Source organism: Hyla sarda, chromosome 5 (assembly GCF_029499605.1).
Source record: "Hyla sarda isolate aHylSar1 chromosome 5, aHylSar1.hap1, whole genome shotgun sequence".
Classification (NCBI taxonomy): domain Eukaryota; kingdom Metazoa; phylum Chordata; class Amphibia; order Anura; family Hylidae; genus Hyla; species Hyla sarda.
In genome coordinates this window covers 301660827-301679373 of record NC_079193.1, presented here as the reverse complement: position 1 = coordinate 301679373, position 18547 = coordinate 301660827, and the positions used below count along the sequence as shown (strand labels likewise).

The following is an 18547-nucleotide window of genomic DNA, read 5'->3' as shown; positions in this document are numbered from 1 at the left end:
ACCCTTAAAGGGGTACTCGGGGGAATTTTTTTTTTTTTTTTTTTTAAATCAACTGGTGCCAGAAAGTTAAACAAATTTATAAATGACTTCTATTAAAAAAATCTTTACCCTTCCAGTACTTTTTAGCAGCTGTATACTACAGAGAATTTTTTTTTTTTCTTTTTCAATTTCTTTTTTGTCTTGTCCACAGTGCTCTCTGCTGACACCTCTGTCCGTGTCGGGAACTGTCCAGAGCAGCATAGGTTTGCAATGGGGATTTTCTCCTGCTCTGGACAGTTCCTGATATGGGCATCAGGTGTCAGCAGAGAGCAGCAGCACTGTGGACAATACAAAAAAGAAATTCAAAAATAAAAGAATTTCCTCTGTAGTATACAGCTGCTAAAAAGTAATGGAAGGGTAAAGATTTTTTAATAGAAGTAATTTACAAATCTGCTTTCCAGCAACAGTTGATTTAAAAAAAACAAATGTTTTCCACCGGAGTATCCCTTAATGTCACCTTCCAAAAAAGTTTTTGGATAGGTGTATAACTATTGTATTTTTGTAGAACAGTAGTTTTAGTTTATACCTTGTGTAGTAACCTGATTTAGTCCTGTGTGTAATAGTATAAGATGTAAAGTTAGTGGGTAGAAAATGTGCTTACTGTGTGTTGCGCTGTTTGCATTGGACATTTTGAATTCACATCCTAAGTATTCGCGCCTATTTGCTTGATCTAATGCTTATATAAGCCCTGCAGTATCAAATATTTTACTTGCCTAAAAAATGTTATTTGGAAAACCGTTCCTCCAGGTGTACAATTTAGCTTCAGGTTCTGTAAGCGCTTACTAAAGTCAGCATATAGTCTTTGGGTTACATTTGTTCATAGAGCAGTGAGAGGTCAGTTTCTAAAGTTTTCTGTACTCTCCTTTAAACTCTAGGTAAAAGTTTGCACTTTTTTGTCTTGGTCAATAGTAAGCCATATCTACAAACCAGTACCCAAGATTTGAGGCAAAAACTATTACTATGTCCAGAATAGCAATAATAAATGGTTCTTTAGGGAGATCTGTAGTGAAGTATAACTCTAACTAACAGAAAAAAAGCACAGAAGAAAAGATAGTGAAAAATATCGGCACTGGTAATGAAAAACTACACCTCTATATCCAGATGGGAGGAGAGGAAATAAATGACCCGGTGCATTGCCGTAGAATGAGATTTGCCATAGAATGAGATGGTCCGCCTCCATCACAAATATGTCACGTGACAAGAGTGAGCCAATAGGATGTGATGGAGGCGGACCATCTCATTCTATGGCAAATCTCATTCTACGGCAATGCACCGGCGTGTGTTACTTGTGGTGCATCACGTATAGAGCGCAAGTAGATACTGCAAATATAGAAGAAATAGGAAACAGAGCACTCACACTACTGCTGGAGGTCTTCAATTCGGGCTTTATTTGCGGACGTCCCGGCATAGGTCACCTCTGCAGGGAGAGGCAGATGGAATCGGGGAAGCTCGGACGGCGGCCACGATCCCGTATTGCACCAATGGGTGCTTCGTCAGGCAATATAACAATATAACTTATTATAACTTATCCCCTATCTGAAGGATAAATTATAGATCAGGGCGGGGGGGGGGGGGGGGGTTGGGGGGGTGAGTGCTGGGGCCCTCTGCTGTCTCCTGAACAGGGCAGTGGAAATGTGCCAGAATGGGGGCGTTTGTCACCGCATGATGCGGCGTCCGACACGCCCCCTCCATGTACCCCATAGATATACATGAGGGGGCGTCTGCTGCGGCTTTCTGCTGGGGATGAAACTGCACTTCCTGCAGACTGCCGCCGCCCCATCTAGGAGATCGCTGGGGGCCTCAGTGCTCAGACCCCCCGAAGGATAGGGGATAAGTTATATCGCACTGCAGATGTCCTTTAATCACTTTTTTTTAATCCTCATATCTATTTTTAGCAGACTGGGAGTTTGTCGAGTTGGTCTGAAACTATTGTTGTGGATGACAGCATGTCTAATACAGTGAACAGTTTAGAGGAACAGACCAGTGAATTCTACAGTATGGATGACTCCAAGAATGTCACAGGTCACATGACTTCTCCGCAGAATATATTGACTGTGGATCCCAACCCTGTAGGTGCCATCCCAGGATTTGAAGCACCATTTGATCACATTGAAACTGTGAGTACATCACATTGGATGACTTTTAATAGGTTAAAGGGAAAGGAAAACAGTGGGCATATATTGTAAAGGGGTACTCTGGTGGAAAACATATATATATATTTTTTTTAATCAACTGGTGCCAGGAAGTTAAACAGATTTGTAAATTACTTCTAGTAAAAATAATCCTTAATCCTTCCAGTACTTATTAGCTGCTGAATGCTACAGAGGAAATTCTTTTCTTTTTGGAACACAGTGCTTTCTGCTGACATCACGAGCGCAGTGCTCTCTGCTGACATCTCTGTCCATTTTAGGAACTGTCCAGAGAAGCATACGTTTGCTATGGGTATTTTCTCCTACTCTGGATAGTTCTTAAAATGGACAGAGATTTCAGCAGAGAGCACTGTGCTTGTGATGTCAGCAGAGAGCTCTGTGTTCCAAAAAGAAAATAATTTCCTCCTGTAGTATTCAGCAGCTAATAAGTACTGGAAGGATTAAGATTTTTTAATAGAAGTAATTTACAAATCTGTTTAACTATCTGGTACCAGTTGATTTAAAAAAAAAATAAAAAAATAAGGTTTTCCACTGGAGTACCCCTTTAATACCTATGGAGAGGTGTGAGGGCTCTTGGCTGCTTCCATATATCCTATAGCAGTGTTTTCCAACCAGGGTGCCTCCAGGTGTGTTGCAAAACTACAACTCCCTGCATGCCTGGACAGCCTTTGGCTGTCCAGGCATGCTGGGAGTTGTAGTTTTGCAACATCTGTAGGCACCCTGGTTGGGAAACGCAGTCCTATGGAGTTGCGCCCAATACTTCATGGACATGCAAATGTGGAGGAACAGGTGACTGGGTAATTGCTGGGGCCCAGCAGTCAAACCTACCTACCCTGTGACAGGTGAATGTTAAAACCCCTTCAAGGGAAATTTTCACATTGTCAACATGTCATTGCTTGCAAAATTTTGTATCTATATAACTGTGATTTTTTTGTGTATGTATGTGTGTGTGTTTTTTTTAACTATGGATCTAGTATTTTACATTTTAACGTGCAGATAAATGTATGTGAACGAATTGTTGTCTTAATAGGACAATCCCACATGGAACGAAGTTGCAAGTTTTGAAGCTTCCTTCGAGGTGACTCCTGCCAAAGTGAACTCAGTAAAGCTTATTCCAGTTCCGGAAGAAGGTTCTGGGGATTATGCATTATCCTGCAGCTTGGAGCTACTTGACGTGGACATTGCTAACGTGGAAAATAAAGTGCCATTTGTTTCCCCCATTTTATCGAAGTTTAGCACGCCTCCAACTATCCTGAGGAAGAAAAAAATCCGCATCAGGCCTTCTCCTGGCTTGAAAGAGAATGAAATATTTGATTCTAATGGTCTTCCTAGAAGTACTCCGGTCAAAGCGCTTCCCTTCTCTCCATCACAGGTAAGTGCAGTAAGTTGTGGACTTTACTGTTCCTTTGTTTTCTGCCATTACTGTCCTTGGTCTTCCTTCGTGAATAAACAATTTCCTAACTACTTTTTGTTTTTTTTACTTTTTTGACGGATTTACACCACAGTCGCCACTTTAGAAAAAAAGTGAGTGGATTGCTGCAAAAAAGGGCCACAGCAGCACATCTAATTTATTTAGATAACTGGTGTAAATGATAGACTGGCATTTATTATGCTGCACACAAGACAGTCTGTGCACAGGCTGATACGGGTCTGGCGCCTTGATTAATCTACCAGAATAAACGGCATTGGGAACTTATGGAAGACCGGTGTGGGATACTTTAATCTTCGTAAATTCTCCCCATTTATTTGGTGCAGAAACACTGCACATTTTCTGCAACAGATCTGCAGCAAATGCACAGCATGTGAACAAACCCTTAAAGGGGTACTCCGGTGGAATATTTTTATATTTTTTTTTTAAATCAACTGGTGCCAGAAAGTTAAAACAGATTTGTAAATTACTTCTAATAAAAAAAAAATCTGAATCCTTTCAGTACTTATTAGCTGCTGAATACTACGGAGGAAATGGTTTTCTTTTTGGAACACAGAGCTCTCTGCTGAATCATGAGCACAGTGCTCTCTGCTGACATCTCTGTCCATTTTAAGAACTGTCCAGAGTAGGAGAAAATTCCCATAGCAAACATATGCTGCTCTGGACAGTTCCTAAAATGGACAGAGTTGTCAGCAGAGAGCTCTGTGTTCCAAAAAGAAAATAATTTCCTCTGTAGTATTCAGCAGCTAATAAGTACTGGAAGGATTAAGATTTTTTAAGAGAAGTAATTTACAAATCTGTTTAACTTTCTGCCACCTGTTGATTTAAAAAAAAAAAAAAAAAAAAGTTTTCCATCGGAGTACCCCTTTTAAAGGGTTACTCCACTGCCCCAGCGTTCGTAACATTTTGTTCTGAACCCTGGGTGCGGGCTGCGGGGGTGGTGACCCTCAATACAAGTCTGTGGTAAGGGGCGTGGTTGCTTCACATGTTGCAGATACTGGGAGAGGCTGTTACTATGTGGAGTATATTTAATTGGCAAAGTAAATAAATGTAATAAAGTAAGATGCACATTTGGCTTGATTGTTGCTGTGCCGCCAACAGAATGCATTAGGATAAAAGAAGGGATTTCGAACACATAATATTTCTGTAATGTAATTTATTTCATGTTTTGAGATCAAATGTTTTTTATTTTCTCTTTCTAGTTTCTCAACATTTCCTCTGGAAATGTTCAAGAATATTTCAGTCTTGAAAATCCTGCATACACTTCCACTCCAATATGTAAGCAGAAGATTCTTACAACTCCCCTGAGGAAACAGACAACCCCTAAAAAGGAAAAGGAGAATATTGGGCAAGTAGATGGGTGTTATATATGTTTAGCCCTTTATCAAAAAAAAAAACAATGGCACAGCAGTCCAAAAAATGCAAAAAAGTGTAAAATGTATTCCTTCATGTCAAAGTTTAAAGGGGTTGTGCGCTGCCCTGCAGTTCGGAGCTCCGCTCACAGCATCCGGAAGTTCATTACTCCGAACGCTGTGTGCGGGCTCCCGTGTTTGCGGCCGCCAGGTGTAACGTCACGCCCGGCCCCTTCGTAGCGTCTCGCCCGCCCCCTCGTGACGTCACGCCCACCCCCTCTTCCAAAGCCTATGGGGAGGGGGCGCGACCGCTGTCACGCCCCCTCCCCATAGGCTTTGGAAGAGGGGGTGGGCGTGACGTCACGAGGGGGCGGGCGAGACGCTACGAAGGGGCCGGGCGTGACGTCACACCTGGCGGCCGCGAACACGGGAGCCCGCACACAGCGTTCGGAGTAATGAACTTCCGGACGCTGTGAGCGGAGCTCTGAACTGCAGGGCAGCGCACAACCCCTTTAAGCGACGTTTCAGCTCCACAGTGGAGCTTTTTTCAAGCATGGTGATACAGTGAACTATGGGGTTTCTTATACCCTGTGCAATCAATACACTCATCAAACAATTAATAATACAAATATAATATACAACTCGTGAAAAGTACATAAATACAGTGTATACAAAGTTATAGGAGTACATAAGGAAGTGCATCATACCCGTTTTATGTGAAATTTAAAACAATGAGGCTTGAATCTATACTGCTCCATATTAAGAAGCAATTAAATATACAGCTGTATAACATTCATAATTATAATATACATAGGGAAATCAGGAGGAACTGCTCACCTGCTCTGTGTATGAAGATGGCGACGTTGGCTTGTACACAAGTGGCACTGCGCATGCGTGCACTCACTTAAACACACTGTGTTCTAAGGCTTCCGTGACCTGTGACGTGTCATGTGATCAAACGTCACATGATCACTCCTCCGAATCCAGCGATCACAGTGTAAGGTTGCCATAGTAGCTAAACAAACAATGTGTGAGCTATAGAGCTGCAAACCCATTGGCTGTGAGGCCCCTGGGCATATCGCTATGACTCCGGAAGCATCTTGTTGAACAATAGATATATATATATATATATATATATATATATATATATATATATATATATAATATATATAATATATATATATATATATCTATGTGTGTGTATATGTAAAATATGTGTGAAAAAAACCTATACATCTCCCAGAAAGCATTTCCTCCCCCCCACTGATCCTCTAGTAGGCCCCAGCTGAATCCTGTCTGTTACAATTTGACCACCAAGCAGCATTGGCATGATACACTTGGCAGACAGCAGAGGAAAAACTACAATTGTCAAGTACTGTGGTTGGCAGCTGTAGTAATTTTCTATGCAAAATACTAGGTGGCCCCTGCCAATACCACTCAATGATCAAATCTGGATTTTGCTGTGGCCTAGTAGAGGACAGTGGGGTATCTCCAATATTGTGACCTTCATGTACGTAACACTTTTTGGGAGATGTAGAGCTCTGTGCAACAATGTACTTGTTTATTTGTGTGGTATACATGTACAGTAGTAGTGAATTGAGACTGAACAATGAGTCAAATTAGTCTCATCATCCTCTAAGGCAGTGGTCTCCAACCTGCGGACCTCCAGATGTTGCAAAACTACAACTCCCAGCATGCCCGGACAGCCAATGGCTGTCCGGGCATGCTGGGAGTTGTAGTTTTGCAACATCTGGAGGTCCGCAGGTTGGAGACCACTGCTCTAAGGAATGTGTGTGTCAAACCAAACATTCTCTGCTGGCCTCTATTTAAATCAGTAGCCAGTAATAGATTTCTCTCAAATATACGAATGTGTGCATGATTTATATATATTCTTTTTTTTTTTTTTCACAGATTTCGTACCCCCACAATAAGGAGGTCATTGCTAGGAACACCAAGAACACCGACCCCTTTTAAAAATGCCCTTGCTGCACAAGAGAAAAAGTATGGACCATTGAAAGTTGTGGTATGTATGACGTTTTTGTATTACATTTGAGTAATCTGTTAGAATGTAGTATAGGAAGGTGCAGGTTATCAGTTTTGCACACTTTATTCTGTGTTTGGCAATCTGTCACCTTGCAATATGGAGCATAAAGTATTCAGGCGCCCAACTTAGGCCTTTGACTCCATCTAGGATGTTGCAGCTTTCCTTATTTTGTATAGGACAGAGGTTGGCTGCTTCCTATATTTGTATTGTATATAAACTATAATGTAATTTGCCTTATCTCAGCCACAGCCTCTTGCGTATCTTGAAGAAGATATACGTGAGGTATTAAAGCAAGAAACTGGAACGGATATATTCCTTAAAGAAGAAGATGATGATCCTGCGTATAAGGCAGAAAAACAGGTAGCCTATTTTTTTTTAACTGTTTAATAAACCGTAGATTAGCATCTGAAAAAAACGTTTCTCATCCTGTTCTATTTACTTCTAGCGGGTGTTTGCTGTTAAGAAGGTCCGAAAGTCCTTGATTCTCGATGCTTGGGACAAAGAGGAGTTGGGTGCTCAGCTGTTAGCTGATGACCCTCCTGACACTCAGGTAAACATTGAGGGATATGGGGTCAAAATTCTGGGCTAAATCAAGCAAAATCTACATTACATCTTTTTAATGCCCAGCCCTGAATCAGACAAACGAGAAGATGTTCTTGAATGTGAAAGTATTCTTTTGGTGCCCTTAATTTCTGTATGGACCACTGCACCGGACTGACTAAGTCAGATTGAGGGCATGGAGGTCATACAGTGCACAGACTTTGCATCCCCCTCCTTAAAAAATATCCTGTGTCTATTTAATGTGCATCTAATGGGGTTGTCCCATTACAGACAGCTCCTTAATGTGAGAAACCCAAGGCAAACAAAATTTACAGGGGATAGTGCAACTCGCACGTCTACATATTGTATTTTGATTAAATTGCTTCTCAGCATAAATTCAAAAACGAACAGGTTGTTAGTATACATTTTGCTCAGAAGGTACAAGCCCACTCGCCACATCAAGGCCACTTATTTAGAGTGGGTCCCTAACGTCCCTAGCATAAAATGGCGTTGCACTGGGTGGCGACCACCACTGCCGCAACACCAGTGCCCACAGGGGAACAACCCACTGGTAGAGCAGCCCCAATGCCACTCAAACCAGTCCCTGGGCCGCACCTCCCCACATACACGGTGCCACGGCAGCAATGGACGCCACACAGCACCACACCAGTGTGAACAAGGTGTAAAAGTTTGTGTGTGTGTATATATATATACACAGGGAGGGCCATTTATATGGATACACCTTAATAAAATGGGAATGGTTGGTTATATTAACTTCCTGTTTGTGGCACATTAGTATATGTCAGGGGAAACTTTTCAAGATGGGTGGTGACCATGGTGGCCATTTTGAATTCGGCCATTTTGAATCCAACTTTTGTTTTTTCAATAGGAAGAGGGTCATGTGACACATCAAACTTATTGGGAATTTCAAAATAAAAACAATGATATGCTTGGTTTTAACATAACTTTATTCTTTCATGAGTTATTTACAAGTTTCTGACCACTTATAAAATGTGTTCAAAGTGCTGCCCATTGTGTTGGATTGTCAATGCAACCCTCTTCTCCCACTCTTCACGCACTGATAGCAACACCGCAGGAGAAATGCTAGCACAGGCTTCCAGTATCCGTATACACTGCTATATACTACTATATACACCGCAGGAGAAATGCTAGCACAGGCTTCCAGTATCCATATACACTGCTATATACTACTATATACACCGCAGGAGAAATGCTAGCACAGGCTTCCAGTATCCGTATACACTGCTATATACTACTATATACACCGCAGGAGAAATGCTAGCACAGGCTTCCAGTATCCGTATACACTGCTATATACTACTATATACACCGCAGGAGAAATGCTAGCACAGGCTTCCAGTATCCGTAGTTTCAGGTGCTGCACATCTCGTATCTTCACAGCATAGACAATTGCCTTTAGATGACCCCAAAGATAAGTCTAAGGGGGTCAGATCGGGAGACCTTGGCGGCAATTCAACTGGCCCACGACGACCAATCCACTTTCCAGGAAACTGTTCATGTAGGAATGCTCGGACCTGACACCCATAATGTGGTGGTCACCATCTTGCTGGAAAAACTCAGGGAACATGCCAGCTTCAGTGCATAAAGAGGGAAACGCATCATCATGTAGCAATTTCACATATCCAGTGGCCTTGAGGTTTCCATTGATGAAGAATGGCCCCACTATCTTTGTACCCCATATACCACACCATACCATCAATTTTTGTGTTCCAACAGTCTTGGAGGGATCTATCCAATGTGGGTTAGTGTCAGACCAATAGCGGTGGTTTTGTTTGTTAACTTCACCATTCACATAAAGCTTTGCCTCATCACTGAACAAACTGTTCTGCGTAAACTGAGGGTCCTGTTCCAATTTTTGTTTTGCCCATTCTGCAGCACCTGAAACTACGGATACTGGAAGCCTGTGCTAGCATTTCTCCTGCGGTGTATATAGTAGTATATAGCAGTGTATACGGATACTGGAAGCCTGTGCTAGCATTTCTCCTGCGGTGTATATAGTACTATATAGCAGTGTATACGGATACTGGAAGCCTGTGCTAGCATTTCTCCTGCGGTGTATATAGTAGTATATAGCAGTGTATACGGATACTGGAAGCCTGTGCTAGCCTTTCTCCTGCGGTGTTGCTATCAGTGTGTGAAGAGTGGGAGAAGAGGGTTGCATTGACAATCCAACACAATGGGCAGCACATTGAACACATTTTATAAGTGGTCAGAAACTTGTAAATAACTCATGAAAGAAGAAAGTTATGTTAAAACCAAGCACATCATTGTTTTTCTTGTGAAATTCCTCCCAATAAGTTTGATGTGTCACATGACCCTCTTCCTATTGAAAAAACAAAAGTTGGACTCAAAATGGCCGCCATGGTCACCACCCATCTTGAAAAGTTTCCCCCCCCCTGACATATACTAATGTGCCACAAACAGGAAGTTAATATCACCAACCATTCCCATTTTATTAAGGTTTATCCATTTAAATGGCCCACCATGTATGTATGTGTGTGTGTGTGTGTGTATATATGACAGTGGGAGGACTCAGGCTAAGGACCCCCATCCTCTCTTTGTAAAGTCCTAACAAGCCATATGAAAATTGGTTGTCAAGTATTAATTCACAGTAGATGCTGTTAACATATTTATATTAGTAATATGAGCAGGTATATGTTACAAATATTCATTATAATGCATTTTGGTTTGGTTTTAAAAATGTTGGCAGACCATACTTTATGGCTCAATCGTCAAGGAAAAAAGCAATAAAGAGGTTGGCTACTCTACCTACAATAATAGATCCCTAAATGTATCGCTGAGCAATATGAACTGAACTTTACTAGGAGGATCCGTTTAGGCTTTCTTTGCAAACAAATATATAAGAACTTGCTGTAATGTAATGAACTGGTATTATTCCATGGCTACATTTTTATCTTTAAAGAATGAAAAGGAAATTAAGACTGAGAATAGTCTTTGTGGGTCTTCAGTAACAACATTTATGGCTAAAGAGGATGACTGGAGATGCAAATATAGCCCTGAGAAGAATGTACTTTCAAGAAAGAAGCCAAATGCTGACTTCAAAGAAATCAAAATGGAAAGATTTGACCAGGTATGATAGGTTACTTTTGAATCCTAAGAAATACCTGCTAACTCCTTCTACACTGTGTGTGATATGTTTGCTTACTCAATATCCATAATGTACACTGCTCAAAAAATTAAAGGGAACACGAAGATAACACAGCCTAGATCTGAATGAATGAATTAATCGTATTAAAGACTTTTGTCTTTACATAGTTGAATGTGCTGACAACAAAATCATACAAAAATTATCAATCAAATTTATCAACCCATGGAGGTCTGGATATGGAGTCACACTCAAAATGAAAGTGGAAAACCACTAGAGATGAGGGAAGTTACAGTGATTCGATTCGTCACAAACTTCTCGGCTCTGCGTTTGCTGACTTTAGCCTGCATAAATTAGTTCAGCTTTCAGGTGCTTCGGTGGGCTGGAAAAGGTGGATACAGACTTAGAAGACAGGGCCAACCACACCAGCATATGGTCCCACAAGGGGTCTGAGGATCTCATCTCAGTACCTAAATGCAGTCAGGCTACCTCTGACAAGCACATGGAGGGCTGTGCAGCCCCCCCAACGAAATGCCACCCACACCATTACTGACCCACCACCCAACCTTTCATGCTGGAGGATGTTGCAGGCAGCAGAACATTCTCCACGGTGTCTCCACACTCTGTCACATGTGCTCAGTGTGAACCTGCTTTCATCTGTGAAGATCACAGGGGGCCAGTGGGGAATTTTTCAATCTTGGTGTTCTCTGGCAAATGCCAAACGTCCTGCACGGTGTTGGTCTGTAAGCACAACCCCCACCTGTGGACGTTGGCCCTCATACCACCCTCATGGAGTCTGTTTCTGACCGTTTGAGTGGATACATGCACATTTGTGGCCTGCCAGAGGTCATTTTACAGGGCTCTGGCAGTACGTCTCCTGCTCCTCCTTGCACTAAGACAGAGGGGAGCGGTCCTCCTGCTGGGTTGTTGCCCTCCTCTGGCCTCTTTCACGTCTCCTGATGTACTGGCCTGTCTCCAGGTAGTGCATTCATGCTCTGGACACTACGACGACATACACAGCAAACCTTCTTGCCACAGCTCGCATTGATGTGCCATCCTGGATGAGCTGCACTTCCTGAGCCACTTATGTGGGTTGTAGACTCCGTCTCATGCTACCACTAGAGTGAAAGCACCGCCAGCATTAAAAAGTGACCAAAACATCAGCTAGGAAGCATAGGAACTGAGAAGTGGTCTGTGGTCACCACCAGCAGAACCACTCCTTTATTGGGGGGTGTCTTGCTAATTGCCTATAATTGCCACCTGTTGTCTGTTCCATTTGCACAACAGCATGTGAAATTGATTGTCAATCAGTGTTGCTTCCTGAGTGGACAGTGTGATTTCACAGAAGTGTGATTGACTTGGAGTTACATTGTGTTGTTTAAGTGTTCCCTTTATTTTTTGAGCAGTGTGTCTTCTATTCCATATGGGTTGAGCTGCATAGATAATTTTTTGAACACCATTTATATTTAAATGTCTTCACTTGTGTGTCGCATCCCATTTGAAGTTTATAAGAAGTGCTGAGTGCCACGTACCTATTTATACTGCATTTTGAAAATCTTCAGATCCATTCACTTATTTCACATTTTGTTATGTTTTAATCAAATTAACCCCCTCCCCCCCCCCCCCATCATTTTGAAATTTTGAATGTGAAAAATTTTAGCAAATTTGTTAAATATGAAAAACTAAAACTTAGCTCTAGGGGCATTCCATTTCTCTTGAACATCTTTGAGATGTGTCTATACCTTGCTTAATCCCACCTGTGGTAAATTTAGTTGACTTGACCTGATTTTGGAAGACACCCCCTGTCTATATAAGGTCTCATAGCTGACAATGCATATCAGAGCAAAAACCAAGCCATAAGGCGGAGAGAACAGCCTGAAGAGCTCAGACAGGAATCCTGTAGAGACAGGATTGTGTGGAGGCAAAGATCTGGAGAAGGGTACAAAAATGTTCCTTCTGTTCACAGTGGCCTCCATAATTCTTAAATGGAAGAAGTTTGGAACAACCAGACTTCTTCCCAGAGCTGACCGCCCCAACAAACTAATTATTGGGGGAAAAAAGGCCTTGGTCCTATGTGCAAGTGGGGGAACTTCCAGAGGGTCAACTATAACCGCAGAAATCAACCATTCTGGGCTTTGTGTCAGATTGACCAGAAAAAAAAGCCTCTCCTTAGTAAAAGACACATCAAAAGCCTCTTGGAGTCTACAAAGTAAAACATCTTAAGGACTCTAGTACTGAGAGAAACAAGATACTCTGGTCTGATGAAACAAAGATTGAACTTTTGGCCTCAATTTCAAGCATCGTGTATGGAGGAAACCAGGATCTGCTCATCACCTGCCCAATACCATCCCTACAGGGAAGAATGGTGGGGCAGCATCATTCTGCAGGGTTGTTTATCAGCGGCTAGGCCAGGGAGACTTGTTGTGGTTAAAGGGGTATTCCACCCCTAGACATTTTATCCCCTTTCCAAAGGATAGGGGATAAGATGTCAGATCGCTGCGGTCCCGCTGCTGGGGACCCCCGGGATCCCCGCTGCGGCACTGTGCTATCATTACAGCACAGAGCGAGTTCGCTCTGTGCGTAATGACGGGCAATACAGGGGACGGAGCCGCGCAACGTCATAACTCCGCCCCTCGTGACATCAGGGCCCGTCCCCTTAATGCAAGTCTATGGGAGGGGGCGTGACGACTGCCATGCCCCCTCCCATAGACTTGTATTGAAAGGGGCGGGCCGTGACATCACGAGGGGCGGAGCCGTGACTTAACGATGCTCCGGCCCCTGTACCGCCCATCATTACGTCCAGAGCGAACCCAGGGGTCCCCAGCAGCGGGACCGCGGCGATCTGACATCTTATCCCCTATCCTTTGGATAGGGGATAAAATGTCTAGGGGCGGAATACCCCTTTAAGGGAAAGTTCAATATAGGAAAGTACAGAGATATTCCCAATCAAAACCTGATCCAAAGTGTACTGGACCTCAGACTGGGCTGAAGGTTCTTCTTTTAAGACAATGGGGGAGATTTATCAAAGTTGTCTATTTCCCGCATCAATATAGACCAAACTACAGAGGGTTAAGCTGGTCTATTGTGCGCCTAATTTATCAGAAGTTGCACGGCTCTTGATAAATTCTGTGAACAGACTTCGGTATCTATGCTTTAGACTGTATTTAAACCTGCTCCAGCATGGTCTGACGTTTCAGCGTACTTTCGGCCAATGCGACTTTTTGACGAAAAGTCGCTATTGATAAATTCAGCACCTATGCATTTTTCCTTCTAAAATAGACCAGAATGCATCATGTTCAAAAAATCCTCTAAAGCAAAAGTCACGAAAAAGTCAACACATATTTAGGCTGCGACTTTCTGTACGACAAATTTTAGACAGGAAAAAACAATTTCCCCCAATGACCCTAAGCACACAGCCAAGACAATACAGGAGTGGCCTAGAGACAACTCTATGAATGGCCCAGCCAGAGCCTTGACTTAAACCCAATGGAACATCTCTGAAGAGACCTGAAAAAAGCTGTCCACTAGAGCTTGAGAGGATATGCAGAGACAATGGCAGAAAATCCCCAAATCCAGGTGTGTAAACCTTGTGGCATCAATACTGTAGGTCAAATGTGCTTTAGCGAAGTACTGAGTAAAGGGTCTGAATATATCAATGCAATATTGTAGTGTTTCCTTTTCAGTAAATTAGCAAAATATTATTACCGTATTTTTCGCCCTATAGGACGCACCGGCATATAAGACGCACCCAATTTTAAAGGTGCAAAATCTAGAATAAAAAGATTCTGAACCCAACAGTGGTCTTCAACCTGCGGACCTCCAGATGTTGCAAAACTACAACTCCCAGCATGCCCGGACAGCCGTTGGCTGTCCGGGCATGCTGGGAGTTGTAGTTTTGTAACATCTGGAGGTCCGCAGGTTGAAGACCACTGGTAGGAGGTAATACTCACGTGTCCCCGCCACTCCGGACCGTCACCTCTGCCCTGGATGTCGCTCCATCCCTGTCGCCGCGTCCCCGTGGTGTCCCCGACGCTCTGGACGTCTTCTTCACCGGGATCCACGCTCTCAGTCGCCTTCATCACGTCGCTACACACGCTTCTCCTATTGGATGACGGGACGGCGTGCGCGACGACGTGATGACGTCGAAGGAGAGCGTCGGCCATGCAGGGGATCCCAGCACGGAGCAGACACAGAGGAGGCAGGTAAGGTCCCTCCCGGTGTCCTGTAAGCTTTTCGGGACGCCGCGATTTCACCGCGGCGGTCCCGAACAGCCCGACTGAGCATCCGGGTTACTGTCACTTTCCCTTCAGACGCGGTGGTCAGCTGCGATCGGTGATGTCCTGTATTAGCCGTGGGTTCCGGCCGTTGATGGCCGCAGGGACCGACCCGATAGGTGTGTGTATTCGCCGTATAAGACGCACCAACTTTCCCCCCCCAGATTTGGGGAAGAAAAAGTGCGTCTTATACGGCGAAAAATACGATATATATATATATAATAAGTCAAGGCTGCAACATGACAAAATGTGAAAACAGTGAAAGGGTCTGAAAACTTTCTGAATGCATTGTACCTCGTATAGACCTCCTGTATAGATGTTGGTCTCACCTGTGATTACCCCCCCCCCCCCCCCCCCAATTATTAATGAACGATTTTATTCTCTTTATTGGGGTGGCTAATCTTGGGATATAAAGATATAAGACCTGAAACACATTCACAAGTCTATATTGTCCTTATTTCTGACAAGAAACCTTTGTTCGCACCCCAAGTAAAATAAGCAAAGCCATAATCTCTGGGGGGGAATGAATTAACCAGTTGTCTTCAATTACTGAAATAATGTTTTCAGTGATCTTGGTTATGCCGGGTGCTAATCTCCGGCACTGTGGCTGCGGAGAGCGATAATTTACTAGCAGCTTATCCATCCAGGCTGCTCTATGGACGAGTATCATGTAATGAAACAATGCCCCCCTGCCCCCAACTTCAGCTGCAGTCACTGGGGACTACCTTTTCTTTTAGGAAGCAGATGTGCTGTATTATTGTAGTCAGCTTTACAGAATCCCTTTTTACCACTTCCAATGTTTTCGGATCTTTTCTCATTTGCCCTTGAAAATGACCCAAAAAGGCTAAAGGCATCTTGTGGGTGACGCTGAAGGAATTGTCCAGATTGTATGTTTGGATCTTGGGGTTAAGGCACAAAGTCCATTTCCTGTAAACCTTCAGTTTTTGATGCTATGGACCTGGGTTTGCTTTGTTTCGTTGTTGCTATTACAGACAGATAAGTATAAAACTGGGAGCTTTTTTAGTTGTTAATTTTTTTTATTATAGATTTTTGTTATTGTTTGTCATCTATTTTTATTACAATGATCAAGCACAGTGAGGATCAAACATTTTAAATCATTACATAAAGTGTCTCATGCCCTCTGATGCTAAAGCTGACTGTTTCAGCAGGTTTGGCCAACCATATAATGTGTATTGGGTGCAAGGGGGGGGGGGGGGATGGCTTGCCAGCCCTCCCCCAACAGCAGATGTCAGGGGTGAGAAGGGATGCACATGTCCGATTCCTCTTTTGGTTTTGGGGGAGAAAAGTGTCTGGCAACAGCTTTTTTTTTTTTTCCTTCTTACTGTCTGCAACACATGCATGCTTGGCCAAGCTGAGCATGCATGTGTATGTGGGAATCCGGAGAGATAGTTGTCACCCAAACAAGCATTTGACCAACAGCTATTGGAAATGTACGGCGGTAAAGTAGAGAAGGTGACTATAGCTGCATTTGCGTTTTTCATCAGGATGCAGGTAACTATAAAAAAATATATATATATTTCAAGCCAAATATTTTGGACTCCTCTGTCTTGAATCATATACATACCATAGACATATAAACAGTAATTTGTAATATGTAGTCTTTAAAGACAGTGCTTAAAATCAGTATGTATTTGTTTTCAGCCCTTTTATGAATGGGAAGCAGTTGTATTTGGGAAGACAGAAGACCAGCTGATCATGACGGAACAAGCGAGACGTTATCTTGACAGCTACAAGCCATCCACCAGACCTCTCGTCCTATGAATGGAGGATATTTAAGCGGGGAATCCAGTTCCCCTTTATACATGCACTAAAATAGGACTTTTCCAAAATGTTGATAGGACAATGCTTCGTTTTGCAGGCCTGCATTATGCATGAAGGCTACGGTGTAGCAGCATTTCATAGAACAGTCAGATTTAACCCTACCAGGTATCTATACAGTCAACTTGTTCACACCGGAAAAATATGCATATACAGTGATCCCTCAACTTACAATGGCCTCAACATACAATAGTTTCAACATACAATGGTCTTTTCTGGACCATTGCAACTTGAAACCAGACTCGACACACAATGCTATGGAATCTGCGAAACGTGTCAATGGTTGGAAGAACCGACCAATCAGAATGTACATTTCACTGGTAAAACCCCTGTATTCCTGAAGTGCATGCACTGACTGGTGTCTGGTAGCGCCCCCTACAGTACAGGGAGGTATTACATGTTCTGTACTCTTTACCTGGGCCAGGGTTAGCTGCTCCTTTGGATATCAGGTGAGGGTGGCTCCATTTTTTTTTTAACTATTTTTTTTAGGACATTGCGTGTTCTGTATAAGACCCTGAAGAAGCTTGTGTCCTGTACATAGACCAGTGTTTCCCAACCAGGGTGCCTCCAGCTGTTGCAAAACTACAACTCCCAGCATGCCCGGACAGCCGAAGGCTGTCCGGGCATGCTGGGAGTTGTATTTTTGCAACAGCTGGGGGCACCCTGGTTGGGAAACACTGACATAGACAGTGATTACAGCTCCCAGCAGATCTTTCTTACTTTTATATGTAAGGATTTGCTTTATCCATATTAGTTATCTACTTATTTTTCTTTAATCCTCACTTTTTCCTATTTTTGGATGACATTTTGGGGGCTTCAGAACCAATTACCAGGTTTCCATAGAGTTCTGGTCTCAACATACAATGGTTTCAACATACAATGGTCGTCCTGGAACCAATTAATATTGTAACTTGAGGGATCACTGTATATCCGTCAAGCATGTGCTCAACTTGGTCAACTAATCTGCACCAACCTGTAACACAACCTCTTATTCCACTGGAGACCAGATCCAAGACGGATTTAAGACATTGGAATTGACCTCGTGATAATGAAATGACACGTTGGAAGACTCTTTTTGTGCGAAAAACCTTTAACTCCTGCATAATCCTTCTTCTCTCTTCTCTTTCTGCCGACGTAGACTGTAGAACTAGGTAGAGATAATTTTTTTTTTTTTTGTAGTTAGATTAATCTGTAAGTTTTATATTATAAATGCAAAATGCATAATAGACAGGTTTGCAGAGTGTGAAGGTAAAATAGCTTCAGCTTTATGACACTTTATACATTTTGATATCTTTCTCTTTGAGTTGTTTTATATGTTTTGAGTATTTTGAGTTCTGGAGTTTTTATAGCCATATTTTTATTTTTTTATTAGGCATGTGCGGAGAGCGTTAGCATTTATACTTAGCAGCTTCCCAGCCGTCACTTTATACTGAGTGAAGAGGAAGTTGCACTAGTAGGATTTGATATGCTGCATGGCAACACATGAATGAGCTCCACTGTTTGTATTTTTATATACTAAGGTACTTTGTGCGGATCTAGGCGAGATTCGTCATTGAGTTTTTCCTATTTAGAATATCAGTATTTTTATTCTCGAGGCGAGAATAATACTATGAATGTAATGTACAGGGCATAGGGACGAGGAAATGTTGTTCCTGGGATCTTTTATTTATTTAATGCTTAAAAGTAGAGATTTTGTGTTATTACTGTATAGATAGGTTTTCTGAAAGCCTAA

General features: G+C 42.6%; 1 protein-coding gene across 6 annotated transcripts in view; it reads left to right on the top strand.

The window, feature by feature from the left end:
• Positions 1-16826, top strand: part of MYBL1 (MYB proto-oncogene like 1) — a 48576-nt gene extending 31750 nt beyond the window's left edge. For 3 of the 6 annotated variants that reach the window (XM_056522060.1, XM_056522058.1, XM_056522062.1), the window contains 8 exons: positions 1938-2156; positions 3220-3561; positions 4821-4966; positions 6882-6993; positions 7258-7374; positions 7460-7564; positions 10520-10687; positions 16639-16826. In XM_056522060.1, the coding sequence (XP_056378035.1) occupies positions 1938-2156; positions 3220-3561; positions 4821-4966; positions 6882-6993; positions 7258-7374; positions 7460-7564; positions 10520-10687; positions 16639-16758 (1329 nt within the window). In that variant the 3' untranslated portion in view covers positions 16759-16826. Of the gene's footprint in view, positions 1-1934; positions 2157-3219; positions 3562-4820; positions 4967-6881; positions 6994-7257; positions 7375-7459; positions 7565-10519; positions 10688-16638 lie in introns of all 6 variants that reach the window. The other 3 variants (XM_056522059.1, XM_056522057.1, XM_056522061.1) reach the window with 1 other exon arrangement.
• The last annotated feature ends 1721 nt before the right edge of the window (positions 16827-18547 follow it).